This window comes from Stigmatopora nigra, chromosome 16, assembly GCF_051989575.1.
Source record: "Stigmatopora nigra isolate UIUO_SnigA chromosome 16, RoL_Snig_1.1, whole genome shotgun sequence".
Classification (NCBI taxonomy): Eukaryota; Metazoa; Chordata; class Actinopteri; order Syngnathiformes; family Syngnathidae; genus Stigmatopora; species Stigmatopora nigra.
Window position 1 is genome coordinate 8,893,923 of NC_135523.1, and position 18,966 is coordinate 8,912,888.

At 34.0% G+C, this 18,966-nt stretch overlaps 1 protein-coding gene across 2 annotated transcripts in view; it reads left to right on the forward strand.

Moving 5' to 3' along the window:
* The window catches only part of LOC144209964 (uncharacterized), a 73,790-nt gene that overhangs the window by 20,021 nt on the left and 34,803 nt on the right, over window positions 1-18,966 (forward strand). For both annotated transcript variants that reach the window (XM_077736546.1, XM_077736547.1), the window contains 3 exons: window positions 14,479-14,612; window positions 17,807-18,037; window positions 18,113-18,343. In XM_077736546.1, the coding sequence (XP_077592672.1) occupies window positions 14,529-14,612; window positions 17,807-18,037; window positions 18,113-18,343 (546 nt within the window). In that variant the 5' untranslated portion in view covers window positions 14,479-14,528. The remainder of the gene's footprint in view (window positions 1-14,478; window positions 14,613-17,806; window positions 18,038-18,112; window positions 18,344-18,966) is intronic.

An 18,966-nucleotide genomic window follows, 5' to 3' on the forward strand; every position in this document is an offset into this window, starting at 1 on the left:
TCATTTTGAGAGGCATTATAAAGTGAATGCATATATAATTCCGCTTTGCAATTGATTACAGACAACAGCAACTGTATAAAGAAGGGGTGGCCAAGTCTGGTCCTCAAGAGCTCCTATCCAGTCTGTTTTCCATACTTCCCTCCTCTTCCCACACCTGAATCAAATGATCAGCAAGCTGTCCAGAAGCGTGATACTGATCTCTATTATTTTATTCAGGTGTGTTGGTGGAGAGAGACATGACACTAAAGCAGGGTTCATGTGCATATGAAACTGTTGGGGTTCGGTGAATGTGCATATGAAACTGGTGGGGTTGGGTAGCTCCAACAAGGTTAAGAACCACTGCCTTAGTGTTTTACTCACATATCTTTAAACCTGTAAAATCATTTTTTCTCTAAGTAAGGATTTACATGTGCATTGCTTAATGGCAATGACAAATGGCTGAAATCTTCACAGAATTGAAAGTACTTTGACCTTGCAAAATAGATTGTACTACGTTGATCTACTGCCAGCGTAGCTGATTCTTGCAGTTCTCCTTTGATGCTGATCTGCATAAGTGACTGTGCCTCTTTTAAAGCTAGTGGCTCCTTAAAGCCCCTTCTAAATCAGTGTTAAAGCCGTGATAATAGACCCCTCTGACCAATTGATTGGGTCTCATATGTTTACAGCTCACTTTAATTGCTTCAAAAATACCATTTATCAGGCACGTGCATCTGCGTTCACATGACTTTGAGTGTGCAAATGTGCCTGTCCATCGACAAAAAGGCTTATTGATTTATCAGCTTTAGGATTTGTCCCGTTCACCGTACATAAAATCCCTCCGTATGTGCTGCTTGAAATGGGAAATGGCCCCATCGATTCCCTTAAGTTAAAGCCCAAACGCTAAAGATTTTTGGATAAGCTTTCTCATTACTTAAGCTGAAATCAATAGGAGGAGGGGTCTAATGAATGAACGGGCCACAGATCAGATGGGGTGTGCTCATCCCTGGCCTGTCCTGGTCGATCTGTGCATGTGCATATCCGTGTGTGTGTGTGTGCTTGCAAGTTTAAGGGAAACTGTTTTTCTGATCACCAATCAGAATTGTTTTTTTTCCTAGTCATATTTCTGTCTTTGTTTTTGCTAATTTTACCCAATTAAATGTAGTGATACAATTGTGTCACCTCTTCCTCAGGTTTTATCAAAATGCATTGATATATTTTTGTAGCACTTTATTTAAATATAGATTTTTTTGACAGTTCTCCAAACTCCAAAATTTGAGCCACGAAGTGGCGAGGGGTGACTGTATGTATGTGTGGAAGATAATGTACAAGAGGTGTATTTTGCGATAATGTGTTAATAATTTTATACATAAGTCGCACCAGAGTATTAATCGCACCCCCGGCTAAACTATGAAAAAAAACTGCAATTTATAATCCAAAAAATACAGGAAAAAAATACTTTACTTACATCTTTTGTTACAAAGTTCAGAAGTGTCAATGTGTCACTACGTGACAGTGTATCAGTATGGCACGGCAAAAAAAACAAACAATACGTAATCTATTTAATCAACATAATAATAAAGCCCACAATATTGGGGAGAAGGCGCTATACATGCATATCAGTACTTCATTTAAACGACGCGTTGATGTGGTTTGGTCCCCATATGGAAGTCAAACCCTTTTATTAATTAATTTATAGTTGAAAAAGGCTACTCCAGTCCCAAGTCAGCTGGGTTAGGCTCTAGCACCCCCCGCTACTTTAGTGAGGATAAATCCGTTCAGAAAATAAATGAATGATTGAAAAACTGAACAAAAAATGCTACTTGATTCATGATATATTTGACACCAGTTGCCAGCTGTTGAAAGGTTTCCAACTAAAGTATTCATGCATTTATTTTAGCACAGACTAATAGATTTTTCTCTTCAACTGAACCTATACATCACAAGGCAAACTAGTCAACAGAATGAGATATAAACACACTTGCCAAATACATCTCTGAGTGTAATCAATGCACAGAACTCAAGTAACGTTAACTCTGATGCTAATCCCTACAAATTCTGAAAGGGTGACCTGGCTTTATAAAACATTCCCTGTATTTTGAGGTTACACAGATATAATAATGTTTCATCTTTTCTATTTAAGTTTTCCACCAAAATATTTTAGATGTTTATGGGAAGATTATTTTCATGGTTGATTTAATACATATTAATGACCACTGGAGTCCAAATACCAAAAACTGTCCCTATTTTAAAACAGTAAACTTCTTCTCATTGCTTTCGCACCCCCAAAGTGTCCTGTCTTTTAAGCTCATAAATATGGAAAGCAAAAGATGATGAGATTCACAGACAAGAAAGGAATCAAAATCTATTGTTGCGTGTCCTTTTCCCCATGTAAAGTTTGGATTAAATGTCACACATTAGCATGTGAACTTTTAAATGAGCTTGTTTGCTCTCAGTGGGGTGGGGCATGTAAATACCCATTTTAAGTGTGGAATGTGGTTTGCAAAGCAGGGATTTGCGTGGATGACAGGAAATAGGAAGAACTATGCTACTCTACCAATTAGGTCATGTCATTCTGATGGCTGATAATTGATAGGCACTGTCAAAGTAGTTCTTGTCTGAAAGTTTTCTACCCGATCTGGACGCAATAATCAGTATATAAAACTTTATGAATGAGATTTGAAATGATCTGTATCAACTAGAATTAGTAACAATTCTGATTGCCGCCTCATATCGGGAAACAAACGTTTCTGATATACTGGATGTTTCCAAAATAATGTGGCAAATTAGCAAATGCTATATTAAAAATAAAAACCTTATGTTGTACATACCTTCAAGATGAATCCCCAGGCCGCTTCCGCCATAGTTGGCTGGGATAGGCTCCGGTATCCCCCTTGACCCCTGTGAGGATAATTGGTATGGTAATGAATTTCTTTTCACAATTATTTTTTTTCCATATTTTATTCATTTTTTTACATTTTTGGGAATCTTTTTGGAGCCTAACCCTAACCCTTTTCTTTAAAGAGAATGCGCAGATGCCGGTTTCAACCAGTCAAGAATGTATTTAAAAACAATTCAAATATTGTGACAAGTTCATAGTCCTATTCATAATCGTTTCTTTATATCAAACTTTGCTTGAAAGAAAACAATATGGACTGCATATAGCGAACTCTGCATAGGTATATATGAATATCTGAGCCAAAAACAGTATTTTGCTGGCGACAAGCAGCACTCTCTAACGCGCACATTTTATTTTTCGTCATTGAATGCAATCCTCTTTGTTTTAAAATGCGGGTCCACGTATTTATTGTCACAATTTCCTCCCAGTGAAGGGCTTATGTCTGTAAAACACATTAAAATCATAATGCAATCTCGGCTAACCCGGGAGCAACGTTATTGTTCCATTAAACCTGGCGAACAACCCAGCAGCCCAGCCTGTTTATCAATCCAATATCTCATAATGTGCTCTCTGCCTGGTCATTTTGAATATAAAAATATCTTCAGGTATTATTGAACCATATTTCCTATATTTAGTATTAATCTCATGTTCTGACAAGAATCTGACAGATCCAATATGATATTTGATTATTTGGGCCTTTGTTAATGCTCTTTTTTTGCCTCCATAGTCTCTCTGTGGTATTGGATACATTACATGTGCAGAGCTGTTTTATCTAGGTATAAAAATGATTTAGTGTGTACTCGGCACACAGTGTCATTGACTAGCTTTAATTTCACTGCAGAGGTGGACTTTATTACTCTGCTACTCCTCGGACAAGCGCATGCGTGCGTGCTTCCATGTGTAAGTGTACTATTCCTGTGAGTATGTACATGCAAAATACAGTATATCCTATATTATACCCAACGGCAGAATCAACTTAACAAAAATTTAAAGCCCCCACATGGTCCGACTCAAGCGGCACTCGATTTGTTCCCAGATCTCCAGTTTTATTCACAATCTTTTGCCTTGACAAACCTTACTTCTGATCAAAAGCTACAGAGCAATAATCATGTTTGTGCTGCTGAATTCTTTAACCTTTCAATGACCCCGCTGAATGCCAGTGGCCCAATCACAGAACCTAATTGAATCTGCACGGCAGTAACCCCCAAACATAGCCCCCACCTCGGCAGCACCACCTCAAGCCCGCTCTCTCCCTGCTGTCTGACTGATGAAAAAATGAAATTGCAGGTGAAAAATGAATACTGCAGTGTGAGAATAAGCGAGTGAAATGGGTGTGAGGAGAAACTGGTGGTGGAGCCGCATTTGCCGGTGCATTACACATTTAGAAATACACACATAACGAACATTTTATTTTTTATTTTTTTTTAATTTCCATCCTGCGACAGGCTGGAAGAAAGAGTGATGTGGCACCAAGAGAAATCAAGGGATTGGGTGCGAGTTTCCCACTACCACATAAGGCCATTTGGAATTTATTTTCATAAAATAATCTAATTCATTTGAAATTTTCCTTTTAGTGGCTCATGATTAACATTCCCCTCTGTTATTAATATCAGATTCTACTTAGGAATTATACGTACTACTGAGTACTGCTTGGTAGCAACCAAGCTGTTTTCTGCAGGACTCTGGATTTTGTGACTTTGTGACAACACAAACGGAATTCATTTAAAGGAAAATGCTGCATAATTTTTATATAAAAAAAATAAAAAAAATGTGTCTCTACAGTTGTGTTGGGAGGCATATTTCTTTAGTCTGTATTTGTGTGTTTGTGCCTGTGGTGACAGTGTGATGGTCTCTTCTGATTGATAAGGTGTCTGTGCAGGCTGCAGATTGCTGTGGCTGATTGCTTCTGAGAGCTCTAGCTGATTTATAATCAGAGCAGGATAAAGGATTGAGCTTTGGATTGCTTATCTGTTTAGCCCCCATTGCAACATAAACGGACAAATTATCATGTGGGACACAAACAGACAGAAACACAACTGCACGCACACAACCACCCTCATACAAATACTAACAACTGACTACTCAGCCTATGATCAATGTCACTAATCAGTGCTGCCAGATTTCTGTGATGGGCCCCAAAAAACGCAATCAGTCCCACAATTTTGTTGTGAGAATTTGAAGAGCAAGAATATGGATAAATACATCTTAATATTTTTAAAAGAATGAAAACAAAGCAAGGAGACAATGGACTAAAGACGGCAACTAAATCATGCATTCAGGTCTTTTCCTGTTTGTTGAAATCAGTTTTGCATTGAATAATGCTCAATTGAAAGTGAATGTGGCGACACACTAATGGTAAAATTTTGTACACTTATAATTAAATATACTTAAGATAATGTTTTCACCCTACTTACTAAACCTATACCAAATACACTAGCTATATATATATATATATATATATATATATATATATATATATATATATATATATATATATATATATATATATATATATATATATATATATATATATATATATATATATATATATATATATATATATATATATATATATATATATATATATATATATATATATATATATATATATATGTATGTATGTATATATATACATATATATATATATATATATATATATATATATATATATATATATATATATATATATATATATATATATATATATATATATATATATATATATATATATATATATATATATATATATATATATATATATATATATATATATATATATATATATATATATATATATATATATATATATATATATATATATATATATATATATATATATATATATATATATATATATATATATATATATATATATATATATATATATATATATATATATATATATATATATATATAAATAATATAAATATAATATAATTATTCCTGGTGTAGAAGAGTACATAGTGTGTATTACATCCTGACAGACATGGCCTATGGCCCTGTGACAGCTCTTGTATATTTGAATGTTACCCTACTACATTCTTATGTGATTTCTTATAAATATGCAATGATGGAAACAAAATACACACATGCAAATCAAAGTAAAATATTTAGCGCTTGGAGTACTCTGTACTGACACACAGACTTACACCTACAGACGAATAGCAGCAATTAGTTTGGGAAGCCAAGCATGAGAGGACAGGAAAGCGCTGAGAGGGCTGCAACTGCACTGTGGAACGTGTTCGTGTGTGTTTGTGCATTTGTGTTATTTGTTTGTTGTGTTTTCAGTGATACTCATCCTTTCAATGCTTTATCTGTCTAAATATCAACACTGTCTCATATGTCATTGGTTAGTGGCTATTGGTAGGGGTGTCAGCATTGTCAGTCTAGAGCCAAATAGGGGAGAAAAGGCAATTACAACATTATCACTTGAGTTGACAAAAAATGAATTGCTCTTCAGAACCAAAGCCTTGATTAAAATCATTGTTTTTGCTTTAGTGATTATGGAAGTAGGGCAGAGAGGAAAGACTGGCATTGTTTTTATTTTTTTTGTTGTAACCACCAGTCCCTTGCAGTTTTTCCCAATATGATGTCCGGCGACGAAATGTCCGGCGACGAAGAGTCCGCTCAACGAACCGTCCGGGGACAAAGTGTCCGACGACGAACTGTCCGTCGATGAAATGTCCGGGTACCATTCGTCCCATCAGTGATGAAATTCTATACAACCGGCAATACTGGCTGATGTTTAGATCACTTCTCTGCCTATTCTGAAAATAATTACACTAGTGTTCCTGAACTAATCAATACAATTTCCAAACTGTTATTATTTGTATTACCTTATTTGTTTATATTTTGTCTATGTGGCGGTGACAGGTGAATTTTCTCCATGGGGGTGAAACAGACTATTCTCTCTCTCTCTCTCTCCCTCTATACACACATTGCAAGAGAAAGAATATTTGTATGTGTGACAAAAATGCCACAAGCCGACTCCAAGTGCCACATTTTGCTTATATTGGTAGTTTTTAAGCAATCTCGTACACAACAGATTAAAAAATAAAATTAAAATGATTAACACATCTAATAAATGTGGTCACCAAAACATTTCTGGAGTTATAAATGAGAGCGAGAATGGGTGTTTATTTCTTTCTGCCCTGGTCGGAAATCAATTCTAGTTATACCCACCTCTTGCCCACAGTCAGCTGGAATAAGCGAACCCTGTGACGAGATAAGTAAAGTGTGCTTACTCAAGGGTCATTGGATGCTGGAGAGTATCCCAGCCTAGAGAAGTAGTCGAACAACCTTAACTGGTTGCCAGTCAATTGTAGGACATCGATAGACAAAGAACAATTTACTGTTATTCAAACTTATAATTATATAATATTATATAATTTATTATTTCCATTCATTTTTGTCGTAAGCCTATGATCGACAGCAATACTATAGAGTATCCAATTAATCTATTGATTAATGGTTGGCCAGAAATCAAAGTTAAAGGCGTCACCTATCATGACAGTTTCTGGGACAATTGTCTCTACCACGTTCATGGTGTGTAAACGAGTCCAAATGTGCACACAAAAGCAAGGTATAAGGACCGTGTGTTTGTGTGTGTTTATTTCCTGCGCATGGGTGTACGTGTGGGCGGGTGTATATGTGCCCCCCTTTGCATGTAGTGGTCGCCTGTCTTGAATGAACCTATGATTAATGATTTACACTGGGCTGTTCAGTCATGCATGTTTCTTAGTATATTGTTTTATACTGTCTCCATAATTTGAGTGATGGTTTAAGGTCAGTGTCCATCAATAGGGGCCTTCAATGGCCTTTATGCACCCTAGATACGGAAGCCTCACATTGCTAATATATTATTTTTTCGGCACCATAACATTCCGTTTAAATGTGGTTGCAGATGTGCATGGGGTTATGCTTAATAATGTTCACTTGTCAAAGATAGCATCTCGTGCCAAACAAATGTATTTATTTGTCTTTGTTGCGATGCAAATATGTCTGTTTCAAAAGATGCAGGTATTTTAAACGGAGCAAGGCAAGCACATTTTTCTGCTATGTTTATGTGCTGCTTATGACTGAGTACTGTGTTGTAGCTAACTTTAAAGGCAAATATATATAAGTCAATAAATATTTTTGTTTCTTATGTATAACTCGGTAAACCTAGCCACAGCTGTGAGAAAAATTGAACTTTGGTTATCCAGAGCTTAAACCAGAAGCTGATTTGATATGCAGCAGTAGCCGGGTACACAAGGATAAGGCAACAAAAGACCATGTTTATGGAAAGGGGGCAGGTGTGAGGACGATAAATATGAGAAAATTAATCAGCAGTATCATCTCCATGGGAATTTAGCTAACCGTTGGGTCCAGTGTTTTAGTAAACCATGCAAGGGCCCTGCTGGCGTAACAACTGGCAGAGCAAAAAGCAAATGCACACATGCATGCACAGACATACACAGTCACAGCACCGTTTCACAAAATCAACTATATCACCAAGGCCACAAAATGTACAGCAACACAGAATACCAAATGAAATGAGTTTACAAGTTAGTATTCTGTTCCGTACCAATATTATTCCAAAATGTTTTTAACAAAATGGTGCCATTCTTCAATTGATATAAGTATAATACAACATGAATAAACGATAGAATTTAGACACAACACCCTTATTAGAAATTGCAAAGTTGGAACTTCAGAAGCACTTTCATTTCAATAGATGTTTTATATAGATTATCTTTATTGGTGGTGCCGTTGAGCTCAATCTAGTCCAACCACATCCAGATTTCTTTTTTCACTAGTTTTAGTGCATTGGTCTCCAAAGTGGTTCTCAAGAGACGCTGTAGCTCCCAGACGAAAGCCATCGGTCTTGTTATCCTGCAGTTACCCAAACTACCTTGGTCCAGGCTAAATTTGACCCAGTACCTTAGTGAGAATGAGCGGTACAGAAAACGAATGACTAGTACATTGAGTAAGAAAGACAAAATAAATAAAAATGCAAGAACTTTGCATACCATACTTTTCAGACTTTTTTATGAACCAGAGTATGAAGCTCATCACTAATGAATGCTTATTGTATTTTCCATTCGTTCTTATTTATGAACATTTTTATTATTGCTCATTTTTTTAAAATTTCAATTTAATTTCATACATACAACAAACTGGATTATAAGACGCACTCAACATTTTGGGAAAAATAGAATATTTTTTATGGTATATTTTTTATAGTTAGAAAATTATGCTAATTTTGATGTTTGAATGGATGAACATAATTTTGCACAATTTTGATTCTAGTATGCCAATGCTGGTGAAGCCTATTAAGCTGCAATTTATATTCCAAGGTCCAGAAGCCTATTGAAGATCACACTCTCAACATACAAAAGCACTGACACTCGATTTGCATATTATTCAGCTTTGAGTCAAATGGCTAGGTTGTTCCTGAGATTCACGGTAGAGTCAAATGGAACAACACCTGTAGAATTGTTCTCCATTTGTTTTGGACGCAGCTGTGAAATCTGCACCTGCTTAATTGAATTAGCTCTTTTAATGTATTCACACGGGCTGCCAAAAGCAGAGACATTAAATGAGCTTGTTAGCACAATTAGTTCATTAATTGTCTGAATGTCAGCCCCCTCAAAAAGGGCTGCTTCTACATTACATGATGACTGTGATTCTTGAATGAGGGAGGCTGATAAGTGCCTTCTGCTCGACTCTATGTAATACGTACCTATATATATATATATATATATATATATATATATATATATATATATATATATATATATATATATATATATATATATATATATATATATATATATATATATATATATATATATATATATATATATATATATATATATATATATATATATATATATATATATATATATATATATATATATATATATATATATATATATATATATATATATATATATATATATATATATATATATATATATATATATATATATATATATATATATATATATATATATATATATATATATATATATATATATATATATATATATATATATATATATATATATATATATATATATATATATATATATATATATATATATATATATATATATATATATATATATATATATATATATATATATATATATATATATATATATATATATATATATATATATATATATATATATATATATATATATATATATATATATATATATATATATATATATATATATATATATATATATATATATATATATATATATATATATATATATATATATATATATATATATATATATATATATATATATATATATATATATATATATATATATATATATATATATATATATATATATATATATATATATATATATATATATATATATATATATATATATATATATATATATATATATATATATATATATATATATATATATATATATATATATATATATATATATATATATATATATATATATATATATATATATATATATATATATATATATATATATATATATATATATATATATATATATATATATATATATATATATATATATATATATATATATATATATATATATATATATATATATATATATATATATATATATATATATATATATATATATATATATATATATATATATATATATATATATATATATATATATATATATATATATATATATATATATATATATATATATATATATATATATATATATATATATATATATATATATATATATATATATATATATATATATATATATATATATATATATATATATATATATATATATATATATATATATATATATATATATATATATATATATATATATATATATATATATATATATATATATATTATATATATTATATATATATATATATATATATATATATATATATATATATATATATATATATATATATATATATATATATATATATATATATATATATATATATATATATATATATATATATATATATATATATATATATATATATATATATATATATATATATATATATATATATATATATATATATATATATATATATATATATATATATATATATATATATATATATATATATATATATATATATATATATATATATATATATATATATATATATATATATATATATATATATATATATATATATATATAAATATATAAATATATATATTATATTTACATATATATTTATATTTACTTTTTGGGGCATTTCGTCACCTGAAAATGTCCCTGTATGTATGTGTATATTTCAGACAAGTGTATTGCACATTGTAATGTTCATCCATTAGTCTCCTAAGTATGGTAGCTAATGTCATTGGGCATATTGCAGGTTTATGTGTGTGTCATAGCTCCCACAGGTAGACATAGCTGTTAGTCCTCCCTTCCACTTTCTAATCTGTCTTTTATTAGAAGTTAATATATCACCTTCTCTTTCTCACTTTTCACTCCCACCTGCTTAGAAATGGCCCCTGCTCCATCTTTGTAATTCAATTATATTTTTCTGCACTCTCTCTCTGTTTCTTAGCCAATTCACTATCTGCCCTTACCTCTTGCAGTCCTCTCTCATTCTCCCTTTGGTCTTTTGTCCTTGAATGTTGCATTTCTATTTGTAATCCTTAATAGAAGCTGGAACTTGGCCAATCAAGGATTTGTTCAAAGCTACCCCCCACCTTTTTCAGGACAAAATATTATAAAGGTAGAGATAATAAAGGAAAGTTGCTGTGAAAGAATGAAGGAGTTGAATGGAGATCCAAAGGATATTGATTGCTAAAATAACAAGACTTGATCAGTTTGGGGTGTCACACTCAAAGGGGGGTTATGCTTATTAGGAATAGTCTAAGGCTTCAGTCCTCATTTAAAATTAAATCCCATATCTGGTATAATTTCTTCTGTAAGCCCAGCTATGGATAATTAGCTTCCCAAGAGCCCCATATAGGTGTTGTGAACAGCAAGCCATTATAAGCTGGATACATACACAACTCAGGATAGGAATCAAAATTTTTGATATATACGCAACTCAGGATAGGAATCGAAATTTTATTATTTATTTAACAAAAAGAGCTGGCCAAAAAAACACGAGTATCAAGAGGAGGAGGATGTCTTGTCATTGTCTTCAGTTTTGTTCTTCTTTTTGGCTTCTGCGTTAGTCTTCTCCGGTTCCTCCTTTTACCTAAAGTCCAGTTCCATAGTTTGCTGGGATAGGCTCCAGAATCCCCCCCCCCCTCCTCCGGGGAACCTTGTGAGGATAAACAATACATAAACGACTGAATAATATTCCGTTTCTATACAGTTTGTACCGATCATTCCCTGTTCAGTCTTCAATTTGAAAGCATTCACATGTACTGTAGTTCCTTCACAAAGCAGACTAATGAAGAGTGAAATAATGGGTTTTATGATATAGACTAAAAGGCGTCAAAAGGAGCATTGTGATGGGAAGTAAGTGCTGTTTTTGAAGTTCTGTTTTGTTCTGGGTTTCAAGGCTGTACTTGGTCCTTTTCACAGTCATGATTATGATCGTCAGAATAGCTTAACGATTTCCTCCTCCTTACCTTATTCATGCTATTTTGTTGCTCATTTCTTTTCTTGCCTTTATACTTTTTCACTTCATCCTCATAACCAGCCGCACCCCCAACTGTACAAATATTATTACACCCCCTCTTGTCGTCCGCTACCCTTCTTTTTTTCTACTTTCTTCTCTTTATCTTGTCATTGCCTGTCAGTAGGGATTCTGTCTGTGCTGTGTGTTGTGTGCGTGCATATTCGTGCAAACACACTGAGACCGAGATGCACTTAAGAGCTGATTGATTTAAAAATACCTTCGATATCGGCGGTCCCCTCCCGCCGATTCGTTCAGGAGCTTATCACGCACGTAGACACCCGCACGCAGAGATATGCATAAAGCAAAGCTCTTACTCCAAAGTTTCTGCTTAAACTTTGTGATTGACCTAGTTAGCGTGTCATTTTGACAAGGTGTCTGTTTTGACACAACATACTCTGGTGTTTATCAACATTCATTCTGCCTATCACACACTCACATTGGGAATTGTTGTGCTCATGCTCCTCAAAGATAAATGACAATGAGATTTGAAATTTGTCATTATATTTGCGGTATTTTAACACCATTGTTTTCTGTCAATATGTACTGTAAATGTCTCGATCATTGTTTCATTGGCTATCACTTACAAAACACTCCACATACATTACATAAAATGAATTGTGTTTGAAGTAATACATATAACGCCAAATGTATGTTTTTCTCATTAGTCCGCTGCAGTTAATGCAATTTCGTAAAAAGCGTGGTTGCTGACATTTAAAAGGTGAGAGGTCAAAGAGCCAAGTTAACTCCATCAATCCCCCTGGACAGTTACAAACGAGGGCTCATTTTGAGACATAACAATCCCTGGATTACGTCAAACCTGTAGGAGATGCAAAGTGGTAGGTAGCTAATAGGTCAGTTGATCACACATGACCATTTTGAAAGTTTTACAGAGAAGTGTTCTCTTAAACTAAATCTATACATTTGACCTCAACTTTTTATTGCAGCCATTATGATTTGGATGAAATGCATTCTATTTTCTTTAATTTATCTTATCATACATCCATCAATTCAATTTTCCTTATTTTCATCTGAAAGCTTGACAAACTCAAACGGTAGGTTCAAACGTATTTAAAATTCTCTTAAATAAAATTTTAAAAAGCTTTCCTGCAGCTATCCGACTATCTAGACACATATATCTTGATAACATTTGGAATACAGTGAATTCTGTAATGTGAAACAAAGAAATCAATGTTTTCCAGTAAAGTCAGATGTAGGCGGCCGTACACAAACCCACACATGCTGACACACCCACGGTGTCCTTCAGTAAAAGTGGGTAATCATGTAAGCTCACCAAGGAAAGAGACATCATGAAAGCAGGTGTCAGACACCCTGTATTTTAAGAACAGCATAAACACCAGTTTGCTTCACTATATTGTCCTCCATACGCGACAGTATTTATTTTAAAAGACAAATTAAATAATTTAGTATTTTAATTCATTGTGTCACATTTTCTTAACTATGTACCTTTTACCTTGCATAAAATAGAACCAACAGAAATTGGGAATGCTTATTATTTTTCAATTTTAAAAAAAAGGCAGCTAAAGATTCTTTCATAATTAATAATGTCAGTAAGAGTAAGAAAAGTATCTCTCAGGAAAAGGAAAATACCAAGTAGACTTTATCCTCCTCTAGCAATAATTGAGTGTAAAATCAATAGAAGGATGACTACTTTCAGAGGACGCTTCTTGAGGTAAGTTTAGACAATCTAATGAGAAAAGTGCTGCATCAAAATTTTGCATTTATTAGCTACTCCAATGTTTACATCTCTCTCATTTAATCTAATATATAATGGAATGCTGTTTCTCATACTGCAACCACAATAATACACATTGTTCATTAACTGAACATTGTTATCTTAGTATTGAAAGGCGGTGTTTTTTTATATTTGTTTTGATTTCTATACAAATAGCTTTATTTTGTGGAGATGTACCTAATTGCTTGTTTTTTCTGCTCCTTGCTGACCAAAGAGCCGTCTCTGGAGACACTTTGTTAGGAGAGGGATGATCTGAGAGCAACAATGTTGTACATGAACAGCGAAGATGTACTGGGGGCCGTTTTTGATCCATGCCAAGAAGAAGAACTACATGCATTTTCCTCGGAGGTACACATCTCATTATTTTTGTTTACATGTGCATGTTTGCATTCATCTTTGCCATTTTGGCGGAGTTTCCCCTTTTATTTCCGTCATGGTCAGGTATGACAACAAATTCTTCAATTATTGGAAAGATCGGAAATGAAGAGAGCTCCGTAGATTAATTTTTAAAATACCACAGCAGGGATGGCCAAATAATGTATTCTCTGTATTCAATGTAGTAGATGTTCAGCTATGTATTGTTTCTTTCTTTTTTGGTCCAGCCACGCTATGATAAGTTTTTCATCATTATGATTAACTTAACTGGAAAAAAATCTAGGACTGTCATGACTGCCCCACGTGCACAGTGAAGTCGAACCCCAGTATGCGGAAAGCAGGAAAAAGGTGACAAAAGTGCTAGTGCACAGCTTACGACTTTGAATGAAAAATAGTTAGAAAAAAACTGGGACAATAGTTACCAAAGTAACAACTAAACGGGGAAGGCGCATACTGAACGAAGATAATTGGCAATACTGCCACACCCTGCCACAAAACACTCACATTTAAATACACAGACAAGTGCTGATTACAAAATACACGCATCGACAAGAGAAAAAGAAAGCCCGGAGGGACAGAAGAGGTGAAACGCACTGAGGAAGTATTACAGAAGATAGGATATTGATAAATTCAGTTATACTATTAATTCATACATTTTCCCGCCTGCTTATCCTCACTAGTGTTGTTGTGGAGTGCTGGAGACTATCCCAGCCAACTATGGGAACCAGAGGGACACAACCTGAATTGTTGGCCAGCCAGTCGCAAGGCACAAGGCACTCGTACCTGGGGCAATTTAGTGTTCAACCAGCCTACCATGCAGGTTTTTGGGATGTGGGAGGAAACGACTACCCAGAAAAAAACCCACACACAGCCAGAGAGAACATGCAAACACCACACAAGAAGTTCAGAACACACCTTCGATGAAACCCTCGATCTCAGAACTGGGTAGCCGACGCGCTAACCACTCGCCCTCAGAGCCCCTTCAGTTTTAATAGATATCCATTTTTGTATTATTTTTTTAAATGTGTCACTTAAATTTAAAGTGTTATTACTACTTATTATTTGCCTCGCAAGAAAAAACACTTTTTTTAGTTTGAAAGTGAGTGTGTGTTAATTTAAATAATACTCTTTATTCAACAACGGGCTATCTTTCTTTATTTAAGTCACTATTTTAAAGCTCATCTAATACCTTTGTGCGGATGTTGGCTTTTTCTATCTGACATCGACCTGTTTTACACCTACACCGACCTTAGGGAGGTATATTTTTGTGAGCTGTTCCATTACAGCAGTAGGAGGCTCAGTGCCGATCCTTAAAAGTTGTGAGCTAAAGCAAAGGGAGTATTAGTCACTAGTTTTTCCTATGTCCACATTTTCTAGTCTTCTAGTGAGGCTAAACTGGGAAAAATATCAGACTCAAACTGGAAACATTGATTTTTAAGTTTCCTTGCTGCTCTCATTGCTGTATTTAAATTATTTATTACTCACAATTGTATTCCTATCCTCGTCATTTTACTTTACCTTTTTTTTTTTCTATATTGATAACTTCTTCACTCTAGAGCAACTCTGGTCCTCAAGGGTCACTATCCAGTCTGTTTTCCCTGTCCCCCTCCACCATCACACCTGAATCAAACAATCAGGATCATTAACAAGCATCTGGACAGCTTGCTGATGAGTTGATAATTTGATTCAGTTGTGGTGGAGCAGAGCAATATGAAAAACAGACTGGATAGGGGCCCTTGAGGTGTAGAGTCTGGCAACCCAGCTCTAGAGAGTGAACAACAAATATTTGACTAAAATGTCAATGGCCGCAAAGACTAAGCCTGTTGGCTTTAAAATTTAAAAGATTGAGCGCCGTGAAGAGGAGGAAAACAGAAAGTAATATTGACATAATTATTTTTTGTAGCAGACAAATAAACAAGTTCTGGTTATAGTTCATTAAAACATGAGTGCATTCACATGCCACTTATCAAAATCATAATATAATGATGAATCAAAATTATTATTATTATTATTCAATTAAGAAAACTGAGAAAACTTGATGATCACAGAATTAAAAACATCAGGTTGTTATGGTCAAAGTGATTTGTTTTCCATCTTGCATGAATGAAGCTTGTTTATATCCTAAAAAAAATCCTTCTGATTAGGATCACAAGACAGCCATGGTTCTCCCATTAAACCTAATTCCAAGGTTTTTCATCCAGAAATTAGGAAAGAGATATTTAACTAGCCACCCGAAGGTCCAGTGGTTTTTCCAGCTGACTTTGGTGTGGCCAGTTTGGGTTTGATTCCCACTTGGTGGCAGTGTGTTTGGTTGTTTGTCTTTGTGTGCATAACGATTGACTGGCGACCAGTCTAGGGTGAAGTCTGCCTTTCGCCCAAAGACAGTTGGGTTAGGCTACAGCAACACCCGTGACCTTTTCAAGGAGATATGTTATGGAATATGAATGAAAAAATGATATTTATCTAACCATTTCAACTGCACATAGTATTGATGTTATAATACGGAAAAACACACTATTTTAGAATAATAAAACAATACACTCCATGTAAAAACACAGTGTGCTTTAAAATTAACTGTCCAAATAAATTTGGCAGCCAACTACAAAAGGTTCCCTAAGTTCGTTCACTCTTTTTTCCTTTCTCTTTTTAGAGATTTAAAGTTAGTGGTGCACCAATTCTTCCTTCCTTCCAATTCGTGTGCAGGTTTTCTGTTAAGATGGACAGCAAATCATTTTAAAATGTGACTGAGCAAATCCACAGTTAAACCAGACTGTGATGGACCTCTGCAATCGAACTAGTTGGCTGTCATTAGTTGTAAACCACTAGGTTCTCATCCAGATTATAGTGGCATTAATAAGGATGAACTCGAGATGAGTGCACTGGAGCCGGTTTAACTTTCTCAACCTCGCCCCTCGAGAGGTGAGCTGTGGTGAGATTTTTGGTGTAACACCAGGATTAAGCTTGGTTTCACCTCCAGGATTCCCTTTTGTCATTATGACAGCAGTGGTTTGAGAGAAGCAGTGTCTGTAGTGTTTTAATTGCATTTTAAGGAACTCTGTCTGTAATCTATTGAGCCTAGTAGGCCACTTTATCAACTTGTACCTGTTCTACGTAATTACTGAACCAAGATTTGTACTCATTTGCATGCATGTTCCATTTGCTTTCAGTTTGCAACATCAGAGAATGATTTACAAAAGCAGCAAGTAGATCTAATTCCCCTCCACCAGCAGGTGAAAAGAATTCAAGAAGAATTAAAAGGAGACTGTTTGCAAGTAGAAGAACAAAGAGGAATGGCTTTGATTTATAAACAGAAATATACTGCAACAATGGAAAAGCTCCACAGTGTGCAAGGACAGGTGAAACATTTATCTGAGGAACTACGATATTCCCAGCAGCAGGTGGGATATGTTTGATTAGATTGTGATAGTATTATCATATTGTTGGTTTTCACATAAATCATTTCTAATGTGAAGCTAAGAGAGTCTCAACAAGCAACCCATTTAGTGAACGAAGAAGTAACAGAGTTGAAGCGCCGTCACCACGACAAAGTGGGCCAATGGGAGAGCTCGCAGGAGGCCCTAGAGCAATTGATGGATGAGCTTCATGTCGGTCAAAATCTGCTGAAAGAGAGTCAGCAAAAGGTGGAAAACTTGGAAAGCCTCGTATGTGGTCTAGAAGCACAGGTGGACACTCTGAAGCAGCAGGTGAGGCCATACAACCATCATGTGTCTTCCTACAAACTTTATTGATATGACTCTCCATCCATTATCTCCAGCGCTTGTCCTTTATATATAGTCATATTTGATTTGGAGCCTTTCCAACTATCTTTGGATGAAGAGAAGGGCACCTTGAACAATCTGGCAGGTTATTCCCGGGCACTAAGAGAGACCACTACACACACTCATTGTTCACGATATACATCACAGCCTTGCTACAGCACCCCTCTCTTACCCTTTTACCCAAACTTTTTGAGCCGGGGGCCACATTGACTTTAAAATTTTGATAGATGGGCGGGGTCAGCACAAGATATGATACATATAAAAAAACTACATCCGTTAACAGTACATATGAAACATAAACAGAAGAAAAAGGACTAAGGTGTGAACATCACTCATCATTAAAGTAAAAAGTATAAAGTACAAAGTAAATTAAAAAGGAATGTATTAAGAAATAATAAAATGTACTTTAAAAAAAGATAGAGGGGCTGTAAAACACTAAAAACAAATAGGAGTGTACAGAGCCACTGCCACTGGCTTCTGCATGACTGCGCCATCTTGGAAAAACAATATTTGGAAAACGTCGGCGGGCCGGATTAAAAGGCGTAGCG